The sequence below is a fragment of the Salminus brasiliensis genome, chromosome 8 (assembly GCF_030463535.1).
Source record: "Salminus brasiliensis chromosome 8, fSalBra1.hap2, whole genome shotgun sequence".
Lineage (NCBI taxonomy): Eukaryota > Metazoa > Chordata > Actinopteri > Characiformes > Bryconidae > Salminus > Salminus brasiliensis.
In genome coordinates this window covers 17,251,194-17,276,866 of record NC_132885.1, presented here as the reverse complement: position 1 = coordinate 17,276,866, position 25,673 = coordinate 17,251,194, and the positions used below count along the sequence as shown (strand labels likewise).

The 25,673-nt window shown below is 40.0% G+C and overlaps 2 protein-coding genes across 9 annotated transcripts in view; both read left to right on the top strand.

The window, feature by feature from the left end:
- kalrna (kalirin RhoGEF kinase a) overlaps positions 1–8,836 on the top strand; it is a 210,387-nt gene extending 201,551 nt beyond the window's left edge. For all 6 annotated transcript variants that reach the window (XM_072685874.1, XM_072685875.1, XM_072685873.1 and 3 more), the window contains 11 exons: positions 387–519; positions 989–1,051; positions 1,438–1,465; positions 2,800–2,962; positions 3,727–3,848; positions 4,027–4,158; positions 4,529–4,693; positions 4,820–4,898; positions 5,036–5,236; positions 5,377–5,515; positions 6,141–8,836. In XM_072685874.1, the coding sequence (XP_072541975.1) occupies positions 387–519; positions 989–1,051; positions 1,438–1,465; positions 2,800–2,962; positions 3,727–3,848; positions 4,027–4,158; positions 4,529–4,693; positions 4,820–4,898; positions 5,036–5,236; positions 5,377–5,515; positions 6,141–6,686 (1,771 nt within the window). In that variant the 3' untranslated portion in view covers positions 6,687–8,836. The remainder of the gene's footprint in view (positions 1–386; positions 520–988; positions 1,052–1,437; positions 1,466–2,799; positions 2,963–3,726; positions 3,849–4,026; positions 4,159–4,528; positions 4,694–4,819; positions 4,899–5,035; positions 5,237–5,376; positions 5,516–6,140) is intronic.
- A 2,085-nt stretch (positions 8,837–10,921) lies between these two features.
- The window catches only part of ubr3 (ubiquitin protein ligase E3 component n-recognin 3), a 49,239-nt gene continuing 34,487 nt past the window's right edge, over positions 10,922–25,673 (top strand). For 2 of the 3 annotated variants that reach the window (XM_072685871.1, XM_072685870.1), the window contains exons 1-21: positions 10,922–11,522; positions 13,525–13,664; positions 14,067–14,219; positions 14,473–14,628; positions 14,723–14,763; positions 14,914–14,980; positions 15,760–15,890; positions 16,038–16,266; positions 16,661–16,840; positions 17,710–17,843; positions 18,318–18,404; positions 18,515–18,580; positions 18,808–18,897; positions 20,324–20,452; positions 20,657–20,709; positions 20,846–20,979; positions 21,131–21,216; positions 21,577–21,718; positions 22,439–22,535; positions 24,833–24,974; positions 25,157–25,261. In XM_072685871.1, the coding sequence (XP_072541972.1) occupies positions 11,092–11,522; positions 13,525–13,664; positions 14,067–14,219; positions 14,473–14,628; positions 14,723–14,763; positions 14,914–14,980; positions 15,760–15,890; positions 16,038–16,266; positions 16,661–16,840; positions 17,710–17,843; positions 18,318–18,404; positions 18,515–18,580; positions 18,808–18,897; positions 20,324–20,452; positions 20,657–20,709; positions 20,846–20,979; positions 21,131–21,216; positions 21,577–21,718; positions 22,439–22,535; positions 24,833–24,974; positions 25,157–25,261 (2,793 nt within the window). In that variant the 5' untranslated portion in view covers positions 10,922–11,091. Of the gene's footprint in view, positions 11,523–12,207; positions 12,329–13,524; positions 13,665–14,066; positions 14,220–14,472; positions 14,629–14,722; positions 14,764–14,913; positions 14,981–15,759; positions 15,891–16,037; positions 16,267–16,660; positions 16,841–17,709; positions 17,844–18,317; positions 18,405–18,514; positions 18,581–18,807; positions 18,898–20,323; positions 20,453–20,656; positions 20,710–20,845; positions 20,980–21,130; positions 21,217–21,576; positions 21,719–22,438; positions 22,536–24,832; positions 24,975–25,156; positions 25,262–25,673 lie in introns of those variants that run through there. The other variant, XM_072685872.1, reaches the window with a different exon arrangement.

Genomic DNA, 25,673 nt, shown 5'->3' with positions numbered 1-25,673 from the left:
ATGAGTGTATGTAAACTCTGAACCGCAATTATACAATTGTGTGCAAAAGTTTGGGCACCCTGACCAAACAACATGCTTTTGTTGATTCTGTGGGTGAAAAGAAGTTCACATATCCTATAGTTTATTTGCTTAGTTCAACATTGTTTACATTCAAACATTGCCAGAAGAAGCCAGATTTAAGGTTTCCCCTGAACTGTTCATGTACTTTCACTTACAAAATCAGCAACAACTGTATTATCCTTACTACAGTGACTAAGATGCATCACAGTTCATTGTGTGGCTACTGTTCATGTATTTGTTCTGGTCAGTTTTGTTCCAATGTGTTATTCCTCTCCCAAGCTCTGTCTGAAAGTAAGGTTTGACCGGGTCATGTTTTAATATAACAGGAAATCTCTCTCGTGGAACACACTCCGTGCCCGCAAACGTGCCGACAAGGAGAGCGGGGGGAAAAGTGACCCAAAGCTTGAGAATGGACTGCGTAAGCCAAAGGACATTCTCAGCAGCAAGGTCACTGTAAAAGTGAGTAGTAGCCTGTGTTTGTGCTGCTGGAGGTGGAGCGTGTGTGTTTTTGCACCCTCACCTGTGTGTAAAATGACAACAAACTGAGAATTAAAGGATTCACAGTGATTTGTGCACTGCTGGCATGCCACTCACTAGCACATAATGCCTTTAACAAAAGGATTGGTGTTCCTTAATGCACGTTAGGGGAATATAAATAGAGCATCAGTTCCCATGTTAACCATACCTTAGGCAAAATTACTCACTTTTTTATTTTATTTATATATATATATATATATATATATATATATATATATATATATATATATATATATATATATATAACCAGAGGACCATAAAGGTTGAACCTTTTCTCACTCTGCTCACTTTGAAATGTGTAGTGACTTGTTGGAGCAGTGCTATGTGTTTCGTCTTCAAGGCCGTGTTGTGAGGCGTCTAACGTTGCTCTCTCTCTCCTCCTGAACCACAGGAGTCTCACAGCTCAGAGGAATCAGAATGTGAGGATGAACTAGACCCCAAAACTAGCATGGAGGTAGACCTTCAACATACGCCTGAATGCATGCTGTCCTCACAGAGTGTGTAGTTGTAGCCTGTGGTGGTGTTCTGATACAGTAGCAGAAGAGCGAGGAGCAAAACCTCAACAAATGGATCAATGAAAGTGAAATGTGATGAACATAAGCATATACCCATGAACGGTGTGACACAAACACCCAGCCTTAGTAATGTGATCTCTTTTATTAATGAATATGACTCAATGTATCTCATTACTGCCACCCAGTGGTGTGACGCAAGATACATAGCGGCCAAAATTCTCTCTTCCTCTTCACTCTTTCCAGTGTACGATGTGTTTGACCTCTCTCTCTCTTTGTGGAGCTCTTCAAAGTTCAACGTTTTAATGGCTTTTTTTCTATTTCACAGTTAATGAATCCCAATTTCATTCAAGAAGGTAAGACCGGATGTGTGTGTGCTTATCTTTATTTTCTTTATCATTTAGTAGATGTTTGACGTCATTTTATAGCATAAAACTAATATTTCCATGAAATATCATATCCAGTAATTCTTAAAACATGTCAAATTTGTGAACAAGTGAAATGGGAATTTCACAACATAAACATTACGTAAAATAATTATTCAAATATAAAAAAGACAGGTCTTGAAAACAAGTTAAGCATTTATTAATACACACACACTCATATATATATATATATATATATATATATATATATATATATATATATATATATATATATATATATATATATATAAGCATATATTAGATTTCTGTCTTATTTAAACTTCAAACATTTATTTTTGGTTTGCTCTTTATTGGTAAAGTGGGTGTTATTACCATGGTGAGATCCAAAGAGCTTTCTGAGGCCTTCAGAAAGAAGGTTGTAGATGCAGTTTGGGAAGGGGTTTAAAAAGAACACTTAGAAAGCAGCTGTTCTACTGGCCACTAAACCATTTACAAGTACATCAACTGTTAACATGGCCAGGTCAGGCCATTCTAGCAAGTTCAGCAGAATACAAGATACATATGTATAGAGGTTCAGAAAGACACCATACACGTTTGATATTCATAGGTGCAAGAAGAAAACCATTGCCACCAAAACAAAACATCAGAGCTAAACTAAACTTTTCCAGAGAACACCTAGACCAAGATCAGGACATCTGGAGCAATGTTCTTTGGGCATATGAATCCAAAGTTGAATTTGGACACCGTAACAGAGGAAATGTTTGACATAAAGCAGAGACAGCATTACAACATATACTTTAAAGCATGGAAGTGGAAATGTCATGTTTGGGGCTGCTTGTCTGCAGTAGTGCTTGGAGAGCTCTCCAACATAGAACTCACTAGGAATTCTTTATTGTATTAGAGGACACTTGAGGAAATGTGGAATGTGAGACCATCCGTTCTAAGAACTAATGCTGAAGCATCACACAGCTGAAAGAATGGGGAAAACCTTTTTTTCAAGTTGATGCCAGAGACTAGTAGATCATTATATGAATAATCTAACTAAGTTGGGGGGGGGATACCAGCTATTAGGGCATAGGGCGTCCTAACTTTTTCTTCACAAGAAAATTGCATTTCTATTAATAACATTTTGCAAATTATTATGACTGTATGTACGTGTGTGTGTGTGATATATATTTATTATTATATTGTGTGAACATTTTGTGATGACTAAACCAATAGAAATGGTCCAAAATGACTTGGCAAGATAGCAAGCCTGAATGTGCTGAGTGATAGTTCTGTTCTTCTCTGTTTGTCTTGTGAAGTGGCTCCAGAGTTTCTGATCCCTCTGGCTGATGTGACGTGTGCGTTGGGGGAAACTGTGGTCCTGTGCTGTAAAGTCTGTGGCCGCCCAAAACCCACCATCACCCTAAAAGGTCCTGATCAGAGCCTACTGGTCAACAACAACCGCTTCACTATCAATATCAGGTAAACACAGCTGCGCAGTAGAGCCGAAGAGGAGCATCTGTGCTGGGGAAGGACGATGACAATTCCAAAAGTTCACAATTTCCAGGTCTACAATAGTGGTGCACTGTACGTCCAAACGCTTGGAGACACCAGCTCGTCCAACGCTTCCTATGAAATCAGGGGTATTAATGGGGAGGTTCATCCCGTCTTTTCTGCAGTAACAGCCTTCACTCGTCTGGGAAGGCAGTATACAAGATGTTGGGACATTGCTGTGAGGTTTTGACTGCATTCAGACTCAAGCTCATTACTGAGGACAGGTACTAATGTTGGATGATTAGTTTTGGACCACAGACTTGACTCGAACTCCTCCCAACAGTGGATCAACTCTTCCAAGAGTTTCACTGACCCACAACTCCTGGCATTGGACTTAGAGGTGTATGTTATGACCGATTTGTGGAGAATGTATTCATTAGCTTTTAGAACCGTGAACGTCCCGCAGTTTAAAGTGTTCATCTCTGATAGTATGGTTTTACTCAGTAATAATAAAGATACAGATGTTACAAGCTCTGTAATTTCATACAACACAACCTGCATAATTGTCTGTGGTTTATGAACATCTTATTTAATAAGATTTGTAGTTGTGCAGATTTGCTCTTACTTATTATTCAATATTTGCTTTCAAGTTCAGTCTTACTGCTTTGATCTCGGTGTGGACTCTCAAGCAGTGGATGTGTGTTTGCAGAAAGGTCCTGACTGCTACTGCATCATGTACTCTGTGTTTCCAGGGAAACGGGAGATATTCTGTTAAAGATCTGTAACCTGATGCCCCAGGATACTGGCATCTACACCTGCGTTGCCATTAACGACCACGGAACAGCCTCGTCTTCTGCATCCATTAAAGTGCAAGGTAATGTGGAAAAGAAGGGGATGCCACAATGTACATGTTCCTCGGTTCATCTTCTGATCAGGTGCCTGCTATTGCACTTCAGCCTGGATTAACGTTCAGCAGGGTAATGTGGAAAAAGAAAACTTGTTGTCCCAAGCCCATGTCTAATTATCTGGTTGATGTACTGTCTCTTTGGTAGGAGTTCCAGCAGCTCCAGCAAGGCCAGTAGCGCAGGAGGCCAGCAGTACGGCTGTGGTGGTGCACTGGCTTCCCCCTGCCAGCTCCGGCAACTGTGCTATAACCAGCTACACCGTGGAGTACAGACAAGAGGGTAGCCTGAATTTTTCTACATGTTTTGGTGCAGGGGTCTTTAGCCACTGCAGTACAGGGGTCTTTCGTTTTAGCATTCTCTCTCATTAAATGTGTCTACAAACTGCTTTTCCAGCATTCGGCATGGACATAACTACAATAATGAGATCTCCATTTGTGGAAACCTCCACTCTTGTCCTCTGCCATTGTAGCTAAACTGCATTCGTGCTGTGCTTGTCACTTTCACAGTCACATGTTACATGCAGTCAGCTGTGGCAAGGTGCGCATACACAAATTATGCAGAAGACAGCTTAAAAAATGTAATGCGTTACTTTGTACCACGTTACCCCCAACACTGCTAAGGATATGTGCATGTGTGTATCTGTGCACAGACTCCTTAGTGTGGCAGCAGTCGGTAGTGTCCACAGCGGACATGTGTGTGAAGATTGAGAACTTGATCCCAGGCGGACACTACCAGTTTAGAGTCAGAGCCAGCAACCCCTGGGGCATCAGTGCCCCGAGTGAACCTTCCAACATGGTCACACTACCCAGCTGTGGTTAGTACTGCACCCTTTGCAAACTTCTTTTTTTTAGTTTCTTCAAACATTAATGAATTTATCGATCAGAGGGTTATTTTTGGAAAATCAATATACACAGCGTAATCTGTGTGTTTCTTTCTGAAGTTTCAACGTACGATGGAACGGGAATCCAGTGGAAAGACAACTTTGAATCTGTGTTTATAGAAATCGGAGAAATTGGAAGGTAAGCTATTGATTGATTGCTGTGTTTCTTCTTACCTTTGTTTTTTAATCCAGAAAATTAGACTTGGTGCACATTCACTCTGGACACTGCGGTGCACCTTTCCTCATCCTCTGTCTCTCTCTTTCTCTCTGTGGCAGGGGCCGTTTCTCTGTGGTAAGGAAATGCCTGCATAAGGCCAGTAAGAAGGAGGTGGCTGTGAAGTATGTCAATAAGAAGATGCAGAAGAAAGAGCAGGTGGCTCACGAGGCAGATATCCTAAAGCACGTCCAGCACCCTCAGCTAGTGGTGCTGACTGACACCTACGAGTCACCCACAGCCTACATACTCGTCCTGGAGCTGTAAGTGTGACCTTTCAAAGCCTGCAATGAAAAGCTGAATAGGAATGGCTTCTATTTTTAACCTTTTTTTTTTTAAACTTAAGGTTTTGTGAAGACTTTCAGGCTTCATGAACTGTCTTTTATTTCTTTTTTTTAATCAGGCTGGAGGGTGGACGCCTATTGGATTACCTGGTGGCCCATGATGAGCTGATGGAGGAAAAAGTGGCCTTCTTCATTAAGGATACTTTGGAGGCCTTACAGCATCTGCACACCTGCAAAGTGGCTCACCTGGATGTAAAGGTGCATCTTTAAAACCACACCCATTTAAATGAATGTACAGTTAATGTACATTACATGTCCAGTTGTTTGTGGACACCCCTTCTAATGAATGCATTTAACCACTTTAAGTTTCACCCATTGTTGACACAGATGTAAAAAATGCACACACACACCGCTTGAGTAGTCCCTGTAGATCCTCTAATGCCAAGTGTGAGCTATAGAGTTATGAAGACCCCCAGCATTGAGCTGTGGAGCAGCGGAACTGTGTTCTCTGGAATGATGGTGCTCCATCCAGTACATTCTGGAAGGGTTGGGGAGTTCAGCAGGAGGTGGGGTGGTGATCTTCCAACATCCTGACCTTACTAACCCTCTTGTCACTTAATGCAATCAGGTTGTCACGTCCAATGATCCAAAACAGTAGAAAGTCTTTCTTGCGCAGCAGAAACAGTTACTCCGACACAAACAGGATGAGCTGTTTTTAATACCTTTTTTGATTTTGAAAGAAATAATGAACGAGCAGGTGTCCCAATACTTTTGTCCAAATTGTGTATGTAACACATTAATATATTAAACACTTACCTATCACTTTTTAGAGCTTCCCTTTTTGACAAATTCCAGCTCACTAATCCCACATTCTCCTGCACAGCCTGAAAACCTGATGGTGGATCGCCGCATGCCTGTTCCTTGTGTGAAGCTGATAGACTTTGGGGATGCAGTACAGATATCAGGGCACCGTTATGTTCACCTCCTGCTGGGGAACCCTGAGTTTGCTGCTCCAGAGCTGATTCAGGGCACCCCTGTCTCCCTATCCACGGACGTGTGGAGTGTTGGTGTGCTGGCGTACGTCCTCCTGAGTGGAGTCTCCCCATTTCTGGATGAAAGTCTGGAGGAGACGTGTGTCAACATCTGCAAACTTGACTTCTGCTTTCCAGATGAGTATTTCTGTGGTGTGAGTCAGGCAGCGAGAGATTTCATCGTCTCTGCGCTGAACCAGGACCCCAGGAAGAGACCAAGCTCATCCTCATGTCTGCAGCACCCGTGGGTGAGCGCTCACAGCGGGGACTACTCCAAAACTCCGCTAGATACGGCTAGGCTCGCAGCTTTCATCGACAGACGCAAGCAGCTGCATGACGTCAGACCTGTCACTAACATTAAAGGCCTGGTCAGTAGCACTATGGGACACACCATATAGGAGTGAAATACACACTGGAGAAGAGGCCGGCAGACAGTATGTTCTAGGCTACACTCTTAAAAATAATGGTTCTGAAATGGTTCTTGCTTGAGTCTACAGTTCTGTAGACAACCTTAAAAAGGTTTCTTAAGCTCACACACTTTGTTTTTTAAAATAACAATCCATCAAACGGTTCTTCAGCCGCACCGTTCCAAAAAACCCTTTGTTGCACCTTCATTTTTAAGAGTGTACAACACCAAATTTTTTTGTGTACAGAAATGTGTGGATGTTTTCAAATATGGTCTTTCATGTCAAATACACAGCAGGGATTTACCACTCGGGCACATCAAGACAAGGCCTGCAACATCACTTTTAATAATTAAATAAATAAATAAAAAGTACCACTGCCTGTCTAGAAAACAAGTGTGTTCTCCAGAGCTGAACAGTGCCATCTTGTGGCTTGTGGAGTGTGGTGTGTTGGGCCCCTGGCCTACTACGGAAATAGAGCTGTGGACTGTGGAAGTATTAATGAACTGTCCTCGACGGAGGTGTATCACTGTGGGTAAACGTTTTAAATGTTAGCCATTAAAACCAATCTCAGAGCATAAATTCAAGTCTAACCTTTGAATGTACAGTAATATAGAATGTGGTTTAACACTCTGCTGTACTAACTGAAGAGATATTTAGCACTGTTTTCTAGTAAATACATTTGTCTGTAGATATAGGACAGCAGATATTTTTACAGGTTTAATATGAGATTAATGGGAGTATATAGGATATCAAACGGTACATGTAGTTACAGCCTATGCATAGAGTTTACACAACGTCACACAATGGGTAATGTGGTAGATCAAGGCTTTAGTTGACCATTAACTCGTTCATCAGTGATTAAGGATACTGGATGCCTTGTGTAATACCATTGGTCGGAAGGTGATTTAAGAGTGTTTCTGGATCTGTTACAATTTATTTATTCACTTTAAAGCATTTGAATTTGGATGTTAATTGTCTAACTATCTATATCCTGACCTATTTAAGTTCCATGTTGGAGAGAAGAGCCCTTAAGCCTTAAATGTACTTATTCAGTTTTTACCTTTCTATTTATATAATTTAAGTGACAGTCTGTATTTTTAATAGCGGCTTGATGTATTATTTTTTTATGTTGTTTTTACCTTTCAGATTTTCATTTGTGACTTTATATGTGACAAGAAATGTGTTGGATGTTTGTAGTTGCGTGGTCCTGTTCTGAAAATCAGCAGGAAGAATGTTGGAGACGGCAAGAACATTTACTTTAAAATAAACACCATGAATTTGACACCATGCACCTCTTGTACACCTCCAGTAACCTACAGCATATGTACTGTTGTTGTCGTCACCTCTCCACAATGACCAAGACTGAGTGTGAAGAAAAACAAACTGAGAATATCTTACTCTCAGACTATAAACAGAATCACGTCTAGTTCAATAGATCATCACTGGCTGATATATCAAACTGTATATAATTACTTCACATTGACGATTAGTTTTTGCTAATGCTGTAAGTTTTTCTAACATTCTGTTCCATCATTGATCTCCCAGGTTTGAGGACAGACCTGGTCAATTATCACATTTAGATGTCGATAGTTATAAGCGTAACGGTTGTTCAGGGACGAGTCAATTGTTTGGAAACCTCAAAATTAGAGTAACTGTGCCATTCAAATGAATGTTCTTCAAAGGATCTATAAAAATCAGGAAAACACCCAAATCAATGGCAAACTCGCCAGTTCTGTTACATGGTGCCAATAATGAATGATGCTACATGCCAGCATGATCAGTTGCTAGCAAAGGGATGCCTGTTCTGAACTATGAAGGTCCAGAGATTTACTCTCTTCAGTATTCATCTAACATTTCATTTAAAATTCATTACATTCTACGTGGTATGATGCTTCAGTGCTGCACATTACATTTGCTAGTATATAATCAAGCTGTCTGATTTGCTGATTTCTAGGGCAATGCAGTAGTCATCCTGCAAACAAATAAAACCTGCTTCTGTCATTTTAGTCCTGATCGTATCGTTGTACATAATTGACGTGTACGATTTGCATACCAAAATGAAAATGTCATTTCTTGAATCATATGGGCTGTTTGTTTGTTACTGGATGTTTAATAAACAGTGCTTGTTTTTAGAAAAAAAACACATAAGCTTCCAATGGTATTATTTTGGTATGAAATATCATATTTATATGAAATACAAATTTAAATGAACCTATCTAATACAATTTTGTGAATCACTGGCTTTCAGAAAGTGGCATGAAGACTGTTTATTGCTTCGTTCAAACCCCTAAAACCATGTTTTTGATTAACAAAAAGAGTTTAACTTCAGCTTGCTCAACTAAAAGCAGTGGTGCCTTCATCAGAGATGTTAAGCTGTGGGACTGCTGATATACCACTCTGTAGAACTTGGCTATTTGTGATCTAATGCACATAATTAATGCTACCAGCTGTGTATATATTGTTACCACGCTAAGCATACAAGCATGGTTTCCAAAAGGTTTTAATGTAAGATTTAGTATTAGGATTAAGATTTTGGGTGGTTGGGATCTAGTGCTTAATGCTTAGTGAGAACCCTTTGGCAAGCATCCCAACTTGAGTCTTTAACCTAAGAGTCTTTAAGTTCTTGTTTGGGGGATTTTTGCAGATTCTTCCTTGAAAAGGCAAGATTCTTGAACTATCCTGCATGGGCTTCTCATTTGAGGTCTATTCACAAATTGTCATGCCTAAATGACTTTTAGGTGTGAGGACTGGGAGGGCCATGGCAAAATCTTCAGATTGCACCTCTTGAGGTAGTCCAGTGTGGATTTAAAGGTGTATCCTTTAATCCTACAGATGTGGGTGTGATGTTTGTTTCTAGAATTCCCACTGGCTGCAACACAAGCCCAAAGCATGATTGATTCCCACCCTGTGATTAGCAGTTCAAGGTCACATTTGTGCAGGTGTCACTACACAGTAGAACATTGCACCACCTCTCCAAAACCTGCTAAGTCTTCCTGCGGGACTTTTGGGATCCAGCTAGGCCTTTGAATAGCCTTGATTTGTATTTTCAGTCATTTCTCTGCAGAATTTCTTGGTTTTCCAGACCTCATCTTGACCTCCACCGTTCCTGTTACCTGCCATTTCATAATTAAATTATATATATACCTAACTATGACTGTGCATACAGCATAGCCCAAACAAGCTCATTAAAAAGCTAAAAGCTGGAATCTTAATCCAAGAGCTATATATAAAAATCTCTTGGGGTTCCCAACCTTTTGAATGTTGTTCTTTTTGTTTTTTCACTCTAAGATTATACAAAGCAAAACTACTACATTATTCTTACTTGTTTGAAATGGATGTTTCATTTTTAATTTTAGGCATTTTGGACATGAAGTTTATCCGTTCATCTTCTACTCACTTACTATGCTGCTATTTACAGTACAGTACAGTAAGACATTTTGAGCAGGGGTGCCCACACTTTTGCATGCCACTACAAATAAGAAAAGTATATAGGCAATATATCCATAACAATGGTGCCTAAGAACTACTGCTACTACTACAATAATAATAATAATAATAATAATAATAATAATATTATTCATTGCTGATAGAGGCAGTGGTGGCTCAGTGGTTAGAGCACTGATCTCTGCTGGGCTCTCTGCTGGGCGTCGGGCGCTGGAGTTGGCTGCCCACCGCTCTGGGTGTGTGTGTAGAACTAGATCTACCTAGTTCACTAGTGTGTGTGTGTGTTCACTACCACAGATAGGTTAAATGCGGAGGACACATTTCGCTGTACAGTGACAAATATTACCTTTTATTGTAATAATAGTTTTATTGTAAAAAATATTGTAAAAATAATAATATAATATTATATTATATATAATAATATTTTTATTGTTATTATTGTTACTACTACTACTACTAATAATAATAATAATCATCATCATCATCATCATCATTATTATTATTATTATTAGTAGTAGTAATATTACCATTATTGTTGTTGTTGCTGTATTTTAATAATAGATACTTTTGAATATAAAATTTTAAATAAATATCAGGCTGTATTTCTATTCGTAAGAAATATCTTCCACATGCAAACTGACACAAATGGTTAGTCTAAATAGTTTCTGTGAATTTGCTGTCAGATGCTACGTTGTGCTGCGTGTGTTGTTAAATATCATCGGCAGGCATGCTTCCAGAAATAGTATACGTTGTCGTCTGACCTGCATGCTCCGGTCAGATAAGCAACATCGACCGCTGCCAGCTGACCGAGCGAGTGTGCTTCAGCAGGGTGGGCTGAACAGCACTCCGCTGGCCACGGTGCTTCATAACACCGCGGTGTGTCGCGAGAAACGGCGAGAACACAGCAACAAGACAACAAAAATAAATTCTGGACAACAATTCAGAGTGAACGATGGCGGCGTCGCTGCTACGCCGGGACAAGAAAGCTACAGCCGCTCATTTAAAGGCGGACCTCAATCGGACTGACAACAGCTCTGGACTCAGGCAACTTCAGGAATTGCTGGATAATGTGCTTAATCCAGAGAAACCACCGGCGGACACTGAGGCCCTTGACTGGTGTAAATATCTGCTGGCAGGAGGGGACGGGTTCGAGGAGTTCTGCAAGACCGTCCGCTCCTACGATAACGCTACTCTGTGTGGCTTAGTCTGGACTGCTAATTTTGTAGCCTACCGATGTCGGACCTGTGGCATTTCCCCTTGCATGTCGCTCTGCGCGGAGTGTTTTAATAACGGGGATCACACGGGCCATGATTTTAACATGTTTAGGAGTCAGGCCGGCGGGGCCTGCGATTGTGGAGACAGTAATGTCATGCGAGAAAGTGGGTAAGTTGATTGCTTGATACAGGCTAAGCTCGCTGGCTAACTAGCTAGCCAGCTAGCTAGCGTAGCTGCTCAGCTGTAGCTATAGCTAGCTAGCTGTTTTTGCTGTCATTAACTAAGGATAAATTATTAGCCAATATTTCGGTGTTGTTGAATGACAGTTGGACAGACGCGCTCAACCAAATATGTGTGTTGAGCACTGACATGCCAGGAGGAAACCATTGATCTAGTCGGAGATTTACCTGGGGAACAGGAACAGTGGCAGGCTAAGCTGTGCAGCGCTGCTCGCTCGCTAACCTAACCTAGCCAGCTAGCTTCAGCCGCTTAGCATCAGGCTTCAGCCGCTGCCTTACTGAGTGTCAAAGTCTGGTTTATTTTTAACCCATCAGGAGGGTCAGTGACAGGTCTTACCCATTTCTTCGCGTACAGTAAATAACTCAACACTCGAGCTTCCACTGTATTTTATTTTATTTTTTTCAGAAATGGGGGAAATGCATAGTTAATGAGCCGCTCAGCTCGTTATTTCCATTTTCTCTGCTGCAGCACTAGCTAGCTAACGTTGGTCACTGGATGTGTTTGGATCGTCTCTTTTGTGGATTTAAAGTGAGACACTTTCACTTTAGTATTTCTTTATTTCAAGTGGGCTGCTTTATCATCAGGAAGTTAGCTAGATAGATAGCTAACTCAAGCAGTGATTGCTCTGCGGTTCGTGAATGAAGATGTGTCTCATTCTTAACCAACGCCTATTAAGAAGCAGGTCTTCTGGTAGCTACAGCTAGCTAGCTACATCTACAGCGACATTTTCCAGTGTAGGTTTCCATAGCTTGTCATGCACTTTCCCTTTACTCATGCCGTTTATTCCAGATGCACATTGCACATGCTTTTCCTCAGGGAGGAGTGAAATCAGCCCCACACCTGTACTGATAGATCTCTGCTTGATTTATACCTCCTGATCCTCTCCAGTTCATGACTTTGTTCATTTGCTTATCTTAACTGTAACACTGTAACATCAGTGTTTGCATGACCGACTCCTGAACATCTTTAGGCATCAGCTTGAATTTTTCATGGACGTTTTTATCCCTGATGCTTGTTTTTGTTCAAAAACAGGCCTCAGTTGAGGCAGATATAATCCCAGTCAGTTACATGGACTGTGTGTTTATGCGAGCTGGCTCATGTAAGAGTATAATCAACCTCTGTCTGACTTTAGGAAACTTGAGGAAGGCAGTCCAGTAGCCGGCCAGTTGATGGTGGATATTTAAACTCATTCTGTTTTCATCATGTTGGAAATGAGCAAAATGAATCATTACTATGTCGCCTTTTGATGAGATTGATCACATGTAATCTAGCGAACAAAGATAGTTCAGCTGTGTTTCTATATAGATAGATTGTAGGAGCATTTATCAGCAGCGTGAGATTGTTCACTAAACTCTCATGGCACATAACGTCCTTGCTCTCTTCTTTGCTCCAGTGTCGGAACAGTGCTTTTCACCTTGATTTAGCTCTATGGTAATACTTAGATAAGCTAGTAGTTGGATCTCGTTATTTCTCAGTGAAGTTCTGGTTAAGGACTGGTGTATTTGGTGTTAGTCCATATGCTGGTGCATGGGCTGATACTTTTGAAGGAACTGTTTGGAAGATATAAGGGCATAATGCTTTTGAGTCATATTTCCTGATATCCTCTTTTAATATTTTAAGGATTATCCTAGGCCTAATTCTATTGTATGAGTTACTTTTTTTTTTTTTTTTTTTTTTTTTGGGGAACCTGGCTCACTCTTTGAATGCCTTGGCTCCTTCCCTTCTGTGTACAAAATAAATAATTGTAGCTTTACACTGTATCAAACTTATTTTAAATTATTATTATTATTATTATTATTATTATTAACTTTGTTTATTTATTTATTTTTTAAGTAGATATTGCAATATGCATAGTCCTATAACACACGGTTAATCTTCTCCTGCACTCCTGGTTTCTGTTGTGACCAATGCTGTAACTTTCATGTGGCAGATTTTGCAGACGGCATCGGTTAAACACAGGAGAGAATGTTCCATCGGTTCCTTGTGATCTACTGCTCATGTCTGAGATGGTTCTTCCTCGTTTTATCATCAGCATAATACAGTACCTGAGAGATGGCTACACAGAGCCAGGTGAGTCACAAACCCACTAGTGGTAGTGTGTCGTTTTCCACATGGTATATTTTAGGGTGTGATGGTAATAGCTGGTTGAGACAAAGGCTTTTTATGTGAGCCTACAGTTAATGACCACTAGAGGGTAGATTAAGTTCTTTATTGTATTGTGTGGTGTAATACACCTGTAATTACACCGGACGGGCCACTCCCAGACTCCTTCCGGGAAATTGTATAGCCATCACTTTTACGGCTGATCAATTTTTTAGAAAGTACAGAATTTCTATGATCCATTTATATAGACCAGTTATAATGTTGTGAACTAGTAAAATTTGTTATACCTTAACAAAAAAAAACTAAATGAGTTCTGCACAAGCCAAATCGTTATGCAGCTCAACCGCTTTCTTGTGCTGTTTTTTCCAGAGTCTGCCACAGACAGGGATCTACAAAAGGTTCTGCAGCAGCTGGAGCCTCAGATATCTTTCCTAGAAGACCTCACTAAAATGGGTGGAGCCATGCGCACTGTGCTCACAAAGATATTGACCAATCAGCAAACCTTTAAAGAACTGAGCATGGGTAAGTGGACACCAGATGCACTCTTGCAGATACTTCAATGAGAAGTAAAGTTGTGCTGGTCTTTTCTATCGAAGTATTGTGTACATCCTGTTTTTGAGGCTAAAATTTTTATTTTTATTTTTTAGCCTTTACTAAATTAGTCTTTACTGTAATTACATATGTAATAATCTCTGCTTTTATTTAATAGAGCTAACGCTTGTGTTTTGCAATATTCTCCTGCATATAACTGTTCCACACTCCCTGTCACTCACAGGCCAGGAGGAGAATATGTATGCAAAGAAAAACTATGAGAAGTACCTGTCAGCACTGAAAAATTCAGGTCTAGTGTCTGTGGAGGAGAAGGGGGCAGCAGGAGCAGGTGCTGGAGCAGCAGACTCACCTGCCGGGGCTGGAGCGCTCAGTTTGTTAGGTAAGACCTATCCGTGATTTTACTGAAATATTGACTCGTTAGTCTGAGGCTAAACTGGCTAAACCCCTTGGTATTCTATTTGTATTTGTTGTAGGGGCCACTGCAGCAGCCAGCCCAGATGAAGAAAATAAAGAGGTAAGATTTGAAGCACACTGCTGTGACAACATTCTTTATGTAATCATAAAAGTGATTAAGCGTTCTGCACGAGATCTGCACGTGTTCAGAGCCCCAGTGTTGACTGTAAGGAAATAGATGACACCTTATCCTTATTGTTTTCCTGAACAGGAGGATCAGGATGGGGGACAGTGTGTGGGCCAGAGAAAGAGGGTGAAGCTCAGCAGCAGTACCAAAGGTATACAAGCAAAAACAGGTTTATTATTAAGGTTTTTTAATTTACACTATATACCTCAGTCTTCAATCCTAAAGAGCAAGACCTAAGGCATGTCACCAACTGTAATTAGGAGTAATCTAAATAACGTTTCCATGCGTTAGAATTGAATCATTGCCCACAGGGCAGATGGCCAAGCATTTTCAGCTTGCAGCTTCTAAAGTGTATACTGCTATTAAAGAGCAATTACAGGAGCACTGTGAAGGTCCATATGAGATGTGGCCAAATCCAAACCTCAGTAGGACTGCCAAGAACCAAGAAGGTGGTGCACCATTTCAGGGTGCAATATTATGGTGTGCCTTTTTTTTTTTTTTTTTTTTTTTTTTTTTTTTTTTGAGGGGGAGGGGGTGTCCTATGTTAATCCAAAATGTACCTCAAAATCCACAGATTACTACTAGAAAAGAGACAAACAGTAGTTTTTGGAATGGTCTTCACAATCCTCTGACCTAAACATAAAACAAACAAATTGAGAATAGGCCCTAAACAAGTTGTATTTTAAGATGACCAAAGAAAATCTCAAAAGTAGAGGCCATGGGAGAGTGGGGAAATGCTCCTACAAGAACTGAAAGACTCTTTTAGCTGGCTACAAAAAGCATTTGCACGCTCTACGCCAAAAGTGGTGACTCTATATAATGTCCGAATAATTATTTATTTATTTATTTATTTTTTTGCCGAGGGTGCCCAAACCTTAGTAAAGATTTGTGATGGTATCTGATTATGTTCTTTTGGTTCTCTTCTTTTAGATCCATCCATAATGGATAGTCTGAAGCATAAATGTTTTTTAGAAGAGTTACTGTTTTGGACTATTAAATATGAGTTTCCACAGAAGATGGTCACTTTTTTACTCAACATGTTGCCAGACCAGGACTATAAGGTAAGCATTTTATACCAGTGGAGCAAACTGAGGTTCTTTCACAGATTATCTCCTAATTCTAGCTGTTTGTCAAGTGTTTATTCATTTAGATCCTGTTTTGTGTATTTGTTGATTTTTGTTGCCCCCCCCCCCCCTTCTTTTCTTCAGATCACCTTCACAAAAACATTTGTCCAGCACTATGCTTTCATCATGAAAACCCTGATGAAGAGCCATGAGTCCGACACAATGTCCAACCGAATCGTACACATCAGCGTGCAGCTGTTCAGTAATGAAGAGTTGGCGCGCCACGTCACCGAGGAGTGCCAGCTGCTGGACATCATGGTCACTGTACTGCTCTACATGATGGAAAGCTGCCTTATTAAGAGTGAGCTGCAAGGTAAACATGCTGCGGTGTAGCAGGTCGTAATCTGCCAGTTTAAGAGCAGGGTGTGGCAAATGGAGATGGGGAAACTTGGAGCGTGACTCACTGCATGGGAAGACTGGAGGATGTATGACCTCCTGAAAGAACTGGAAAGAATAATAATTGAATATTGAGATGTAGAATATTCATTTTCATTAAATAGACAATTGGATGAATAACTTGTAGCGCATTACATTATACATCAAATAAAGACCTTTTTACACACCTAACAGTTTAATCCATAGTAATTGTAAATTTCTGGCTTTAAATGTAAGATTTTCAACCTCCATTTGAAGATGGCATAAGTTGTCGATACATTACAAAAGTTTGTTTTGTATTTTATGTATTTTTTTTGTTTTGGTCATTTTAGATGAAAAGAATAATCGTCATGTGGTGGTGAACTGTGGGGAAGCCCTGCTGAAGAACAACACCTACTGGCCTTTAGTTAGCGACTTTATTAATATTCTCTCTCACCAAAGCGTAGCCAAGCGCTTCCTGGAGGATCACTCTCTGCTCATGCTCTGGATGAGCTTCGTCTCTTTCTTTCAAGGTCAGTTCCGTTGCTGATACATATATGCAAATGTTCACACACACAGCTTGTCTAGTACTTGTGGAGATGTATTGCCAATAGAATAGGACTGTCTTGGAACAGATAAACATGAATCTATTGGCACAACATGCTTTACACCCGGTGTGGACTAGAGGAATCTAAAGCCCCTCAGCATTGAGCTGTGATGCAGTGGATCGGTGTTCTGTGGAGTGATGGTGCTCCAACCAGTATGTTTGGGATGGGTTGGGGGTAGAGTGGTAATCATCAAACATTCTGATGTGCATGTGTCCCAATACGTTTGTCCATATAGTGTATCTTGCAAGTGTCTATCTTGCAAGTCCAATTATATGCCTTATTTGTTTAAGCAAGTTTCTCCTTCACAAAACGGTAAGAGTAGACATATGAACGTCTAGGTGGATATTTTAAATGAAGTGCCTTCAGCCATAGACGCAGGTCCTCTTCTTTGGATATGGTGCCTTACAACACATCTTTTTGTATTGTGTTAGCTATGCATCACATAGCTCTAAATGACATTAAAATAGCCTTTTGGAATATTGAGTTAGTATAGCTAGCTACTTTACCTGTGTACTTCAGACTGCAGTCACTATTTGATAAGGAATGGCTGGAAATTCTAACAGAAAGGCTGAAGGAACAGACTCTTAAAAGTGGGCGTGGCAAGATTAGATATGAAGTAGTGAAATAATTTCATAACTGAGGAGTTACATAGGCTTTATGTTTATCCTAGTAAATGTCACATCTATGGTTGTACTGCTTTAATTTTGTCACATCTGTCTGTGGTATTATAAAACTACAAACCGTTGTACACCTTATAATCTATTTTCTTTCTCCATCTTTTCTGTGTTTTCCAGGGATGAACCTGAACAAGAGGGAGTTGAACGAGCACGTGGAGTTTGAATCCCAGACTTACTACGCAGCATTTGCTGCTGAACTGGAAGCATGTGCTCAGCCTATGTGGGGTCTACTCACGCACTGCAAAGTCAAGGTAAGGTCCTCTTGATTATTACTGTACCTCGGTTATTACTGGGCTGTTGTTTTTAAAAAGAAAAAAAAGAATATAACCCTTACTGTTGCCACCATCCAACCCCCACCAACCCCATTGCCTTAATTATTCTTCACACTGACAAATAAGGCAGCAAAGTGTAAAAGGACTTGTGTAGTAAGTCTTTCTTTACAATGCAGAGGTCTTGCTTAGCACATGTAACTAGGGGCTTTAGTGCACGCAGAGTACTGCATATCTTCCCTACAATTCCATTCACATTCCATCTTCTTTAATTGGTCTATTGACCATTTATTAATCTAACCTTCATGGTGTCAGTGTGTTCAGTGTGATCTCCTCCTAAATTCCAATGTTATGTATATGTATATACAGTTTTGTCTGTCATTTGCTTTTTAAAAGCACTACAGAGGCGTTCATTAGCTTTAGTGTTATTAAAGTGAACATGTTTTGTATTGACAGGAAACACAGGAATACACAAAGACAGTGGTGCGGTATTGCCTGGAGACGTTACAGATCTGGTTTGATGCCATTGGTTTTGTTGATGAGGTACAGTAATTCCGTGCTGTTGTAAATTCACGCCACAGTGCAGATCACACTGACTTCGTTTGTGCAGTTCAGTAGTGTTGATCACCACCTCTCTCACATGTCTCCAACAGCCTGCTCCCAATCAAGTAACGTTTCATCTGCCTCTGCACCGCTACTATGCCATGTTTCTAAGCAAGGTAACCCAATCTTTCTTTTGGAACCTTTTCATGGTAGGAGCAATAGGATCATTGGAATAGTGCAATTATTATTGGATTTAAATATGTGATCAGGGTACATCAAGTCAATGTAAGTCTTTAAGCCTGTGTTTATCTTGAATTTCCACTTTTACTTTTGAATTTTCCACTTCTGCTCTTAAGTAAGGATGTTTTGATCTTATATAATCTGTATTTTTGATTTGGCCCAGGCGGTGAAGTGTCAGGGTCTGGACTTGGACAGTTTGCTCCCTGATCAAGAAATGCTAATGAAGATCATGGTGCATCCTCTGCAGATACAGGTAACTAACACCTTTTCCATATAACTGCATAAGAATACATCTAATAGATTCTCATCAGGGGCAATGCCTGTGTACGGTCATGTACAGACGCACTAACGTGTGTGGGTGGGGGTTTCTGCTGCTCTAGGAACATTTAGAAATGTGCTTCACCAGGGGAATTTAGTACAGATGCCTTAGACTTTGTGGAGCATTGTGGTGATGGTATCAGTCCCTAGCTGTCCAGTTTATCAGCAGATCTGACTTGTGCAAATATCAGACATTAATACAGTTAGTAAACAACAGGATAAAGGACACCTGTGTCCATCTGAAGAGACCTTTTCTGTTTGTAGCTGTGTGTTTTAATGTTGCTCCTTCTTGGGTCATAAATATTTGATTAGTTCAGTCAGGTAGAATTGAAAGGAAGGGAATATGTTAAATGATTGGAGTCAGGAAGTACTCCTATACGATAACACCCTGTTTACACCAGGCCACTTCATGTGACCAGTATCTGGATTGTATCCTAATATGATTTTAGCCACATGTATTCACACATTGGTGTCAAATGCGGTTAGTCAGACTGAATTCTGAAAGATTTGTGGGACAGAATATGCAGATTTGATAATTGGATGGCAGTTATTACTGGTGTTTTGGTTGTACTGGGTGGGGTTTTGGTTTTTGGATGTGTTTACGCTGCTAAAATAATGCATCCAAGACCACCTCCTGAAGTGGTTTAAGCGATCTAATTTGCATCTGATTTAAATACGTCTTTGGTGCGTTCATGCAGTGGCTTAGCCTTATCTAGATAAAATCCTGATACTTAAGACCGGTGAAGTGACCAGGTGTAAATACAATTAAAGGCATTGTGAGCAGATTCAGTATATGTCACTTTTATTAGTAAATTAGTTGCCGAGTTCTTAAATGCAATCAGTAAATGTGAAAAATGTGATCAATAATCTTGTTATTGATTAGTTGATTACGTTTGCACACTCTTTTATGTCATGTAACTGAAAAAAGGGAAACATGAAACTGAGCTTTTGAAGCTGCTCTCCAGGATGAAGCATTTAGAAAAAAATGTGCTCTCATGATGTCTTCGACAATGCAAGCCATTTCATTTATCTTTTGTTTTTTTCATTTAAAGTTTAAAGTGATTTGAATAGGAATGCAATAGAAATACACAATGTTCTTCCTTAAGACTTGAGAACTTTCACACTGAGTGCAAATCTGATTGACTGAATCAGGAAAAAAGCGGCGCCACTATTATCAATCAATTGAAATCCTAATGAACCAATGAACTGATTGTGTGTTAGTTGCATCTCTACACAGCATTATGTTTATATTTGTGACTGTGTGTGTGTGTGTGTGTGTGTGTGTGTGTGTGTGTGTGTGTGTGTGTGTGTGTGTGTGTGTGTGTGTGTGTGTGTGTGTGTGTGTGTGTGTGTGTGTGTAGGCTTGTCTGTCTGAGATCCACAGTAATATGTGGGTAAGGAATGGGCTTCAAATTAAAGGACAGGCTATGACGTATGTCCAGTCTCACTTCTGCAACTCTATGATCGACCCAGACATATTCCTACTACAGGTATTGTTTTTTTTTCTCTCTCTCTTGCTGATATACTGGTTTTTAAAATTCTCTGCATCCATAAAATGCTACAAATAATACTCTTCAACCTGTGCCTACAGTTATGCATTGCTTTATTTCGCATACAGTACTAAATTTTCAGGCTGTTCACATCTGGCAAGTCTGTCAGGGTCAGATGGTGTCTTTTGTGTTTTTTTTTTTCAGGTTTGCGCATCACGTCTAGATCCAGACTACTTTATTTCCTCAGTGTTTGAGAGGTGTGTCTCTGGTTCTTTTTCTTTTTTCCTGAAACTGTATTATCACTGCACTTCACACTCATTAATGGTAACTTTAAATGATTGATTTCCTGGTTAACTTGGTGAAGTCTCTTCCTGTTCTCTTCCTGTAAACCAGATTTAAAGTAGTGGATTTGTTGACTATGGCATCACAGCACCAGAACGCAGTGCTGGATGCGGAGCAGGAGAGGCCCATGCTGGAAGGCGCTCTCACCTTCCTTGTCATATTGTGCAGCCTCCGCATACACCTGGGTTGGTACAAATGATGTTATTCTTAATAGGACTTTTCAGGCTGTTTTTAAATAGAGGGTTCTGTTGTGAAATCTCAATATTTATAGGTAACCTCTGTCAGTAGGTGTTTAATTAATTTAGTTAACCTTCTCGCTCTCTGTTTGCCTTTCAGGCATGACTGATGATGAGATTCTGAGGGCAGAGATGGTGTCTCAGCTATGTATGAATGACCGAACGCACAGCTCACTGCTTGATCTTGTATCCTTCTGCTGATTCTCTTTTTACCATTCAAGTTTCTAAATATTAATTTGCCACTGTAAATGTGCTGGTCATGCGCTGACCCAGCCGTCTAGCCATCAGTTTGGCCCTTGTCAAAAAGTCTCATATTCTTAAGCTTGCACATCCTCTTTACATATCACCTTCATAAATTGACCATTGTCACTTGCTGCCTAATATACACCCCCTTGACAGATGCCACTGTAGATAAAGAAAATCAGTGTTTTCACACCACTCACTGATGACGTGAAAGGTTATGGCTGATGGGTGTATTGGGTATATGGGTATGGATATATAAATATATGGGATATTGTTTATACTACTCCTTGACAACTGTTCTAGATTCCAGAGAACCCGAATCCTAAGAGTGGGATTGTTCCTGGCAGCTGTAGCTTTGAGGAGATGCTGTCCGGTGTGGCGGATTTTAAAGCTCCCGTGTTTGAGCCAGGGGGCTCCATGCAGCAGGGCATGTACACGCCTAAAGGTGAGTTGCCTCTCTGTCTCAAAATCAATAGGCCAAAAAGCAATAAAAAATAGCCCTTGCTTACTGTAGTTACAAACGTAAATGGTTACAAATGCTTTTTGAGATTAAATTTCTCACCTTTTGGAATGCTTTTCCACCCTTAGGAATTTGGACTGTTCACATATTGAGTTTAACCAAATTATTCCTTACATGTTTAAAAAGATCAGTAAGAAACATATCCTAAAGAAAGTCAAAAGAAGAACGGCAATTAAAAAGCATTCTCATTAATTTTGCTTAGTCATGACTTTGTTGTTTTGAGACATTTACAATTTAAAGTGCCTTACTGTTCTCCACCCCATGATGGCAGTGTTGTGCTACAGCTGAAATTTCTGTGACTGTTTAGACCCTTCCTTGAAAGGTGCATCACATTGTGGTTATCCTATATAAGGGCCCACAACGTACACTGTTCTTAATTGTGTGTGTGTGTGTGTGTGTGTGTGTGTGTATCAGTGTCATTAACTCAATTCAACCATTTTGTTTCTATTTTGCATATTACATAAAGAGAAAAGTTAGAGATGGGCTAAACAGTAGACATTAATTCTTTCCATTCATGTCTAGACCAGTTTTCCATATCTCTCCACATGAGTGACTTTTCAAGTGTGACTGAAAAATGTGTTCTTAGGGATGTTTTAGTTTCTTTAGCTCTGTAGGATTCATGGTGTTGTTCATGTGACCCTGCAGCGGAGGTGTGGGAGAAGGAGTTTGACCCCATCATGGTGATCTTGCGCACTGTGTACCGGCGAGACGTTCAGTCTGCGATGGACCGATACTCTGCATTGTAAGATCACCACCTCTTTTGGTCTTCATAAATGATTCTCTTTCGGTTACTCATCCTCTGGTATCAAACCATTTATTAGCTTATGGCTTTTGTACCACTCTTCTTTTTTTCCATATGATTTTTAGATGTATTGTTGGAGGTAAATTACTGTTGATGTCAGTTCAGGAAGGTCATATATAGCCACTGCTTTAAAAAAAAAAAAAAAATGCAGCCTTGCTTTACAGTGAGAGTTGTGCAAACGTAACCCCTGAATTTAAGTGGAAATGACTTTCTGTGGCAGGAAACAAAAATTGGTTTTCTCATGTGCTCTCCCGCTACGTGTTCACCCTGAATCTGAAGGTGTCTGTGTTTTTCATTTAAGGAATTGGTAAGGGGATGTGTTTGTGGCTTTAAAAGTCCAGGGTCACTCCACTTTCCTGCCCTTGAAAAGGTGTGCACATAAGGGTTGCCGACTGATACGGCCCCCTCCAATTAAAGCCATGGCAGGAGCGATCAATAGATCAAGTCTAAAGTCTAATAGACTGGGGGAAAACCCTGCTGTATTGAACTTTCGTTTGGTGCCTCCTGAAGACAAATGTGAAGGTCTAGGTTGAGCAGATAGGGCGAGGTTAATTTCCTGTAGATCTCAGCATGATTGGATGCACTGCAACATCCTGCTATGTGCAACTAGTATGTATGTATTTATTTATTTATTTTCTCTCCCCTAACCCACTGCAGAGAAAATCAGTTTGCAGAGTTTAAGAAGATTTGAGATGGTTAACACCTTCAGACACTCAAACCTCAAGTTAAAAAGGCTAAACATTAACCTGCACACAGCCTCTAGTTATTATTGTTTCTTATTCCTTTCTTTTTACACACACACACACACACACACACACACACACACACTTTTGAAATGCTTGAAAGAGGAAAAAAAGGAATGACATGTAATGAACAAAACATAAGAAACTACGTTGATGCTGTTTAGTGAAACATGCTGTATGATGTCTTTTGTCAGTTTGTAATGTTAGCCCGAGCCTCCCTCTGTGTGCTGCAGAATGATAGATTGCCTGTCAAAAGAACAAAATATTTCATATCCCACCTCCCCCTCTTTCTGCAAAAATAGAATCTGTGGCTGCTTTAAACTTTTCTACAGCTCTGTTGAGATGTTTTGAATGTAGTTTTTATATTGTGTACAGTTACTTTTCTAACCCATTGGGATAAGAGAGGTCCATGTATCCACTGAATACAACACTAATAGAGCATTTTCTTTTGTGATGCTGGTCCTGCCTTTTACTGTAGCTATTTTCAGTTGTTATTTGTTTTTGGGCATGGAAGGTGGTTGGTGTTACTGCTCTCTTCTTCAGCATGCTCAATAAGGCTGAGTTGTATTGATTGACTTGGCCAGTTTAGAACATTTCACTTTTATCTTCCATGAAATCCTTATGTTGGCAGCATGTTTTGGGTCATTGTCCCAAACAGGCTCCTCCTGGTTTACTTTGGATTCATTTCTTTGTAAATTTGGTAGACTTCTAAACTTATTCTGATGTGACCATTTAGGAGTTAAATTGTCCAATAAATATTTGAAAGCCTGTTCCAGAAGCAGCCATGCAGTCCCAAGCTATGATTCTACCTCCACTGTGCTTGACTGATGAGCAGTTATCTCTTGAATAAATTGCATAAGCAGGTCCTTCTTTTTCCTCCGTAGTTTGGCCTTTTCATCAGTTTGGTAGAGGTTAATCTTCAGTCTCATCAGTGGCTTTATACTAGAACGTTTGTGGCTTATTTCTGTATTTCATTGCAAATTCCAGTCTGACTTCCTGGTTCTTGTAAATGAGCGTGTTTCATCTTGTGTTCTTCAGTCTGTATTTCTGCTCTCAAATTCTTCATTGAACAATGGATTAGGATGCATTTTACTCTGTTGGAGTTTTTCTTTTATTTTTTTTTATTATGTCTTCAGGGTATAGCAAAAAAAAAAAAACACATTGGCCTTGCCATTCAAATACTGTCTGAGGACAATATGTGTAATACTGGTAATTCCAAAATGTGTTTTGCTTTTCCTTTAAATACCTCCTATTTTTCCACTTCACATGTTTTTTGAATCTTTAAGCTTTAGGAGCTTTGTTGTAAAAAAAATATTTTACTCACTATTTTGTGAGGGAAGCTTTTACAGATGTAATGGGTTTTTTCAGGTTACGGTCACTACTGTTGTGAAAAATCCTGACTCTCATCAGACCATTCTAAATTACTATATTATTACTATAACATTTCTATTTATAGTTAAAGATATAATTTACTGTTTCTTCTGTGTCATGTAGTTTGAAGCAGTCCGGTATTCACACTGGTAACCCCTGGCCTCCATATAAAGAGAGGACTCCCCTGCACCCATGCTACAGAGGCCTTGTGCGCCTGCTCCACTGCAAAACCCTGCACATAGTCATTTTTACCCTGCTCTACAAGGTATTCCACCTCTGTGCTCTCTGCTTTCCTTTAGGGCACACAATCATTCAGCATAGTTTAATCACATGTTAAATTATTCTATTAATATTTGGGGGTGTTGCTGGAAATGAACTTTATCTTTTTACACACAAAGCAGTCATGGCCTTGTTTAGTCACTGTATTGGATTTATCTGGTTATTCAGATCTGGATGGATCATCAGAACATGTCAGAGCATGTGCTATGTATGGTGCTGTATTTGGTTGAGCTGGGCCTGGACAATCACATGCAGGAGGACAAAGAGGATGAGGTGAGAGAATCTTCTACTATAGTTTGCGTTTTGTAAAAGCTTTGTTCTGCTCAGGCTTATCCCTGAGCTTAGAGTACAAAATGTTTTGGAGAGCCATCATAGCCACGTTCTGTACAGATTCATTTTAGATAAGTAGCCTATTCCTGTAGGAGCAGACAATTGTCTTATCCAACAAAAACAGACCCTTATAAAACCGGTATGTGGCTGCAAACAAGCAATGGCATTTCGTTTACTAAGCACCAAATACTTCAAATAAAACTCTTAAAAAACGCTTAAAGACCATGTGAACGTCACTGACGAAATCAAGTGCCACTGTAACCCCTATAACCCTGTCTGTAAGCACACACTTCGTCACCCTCCTAACTACATCTGGTAATTACGGCCCCAAAATCAAGCCGCGTGGAACTCCACA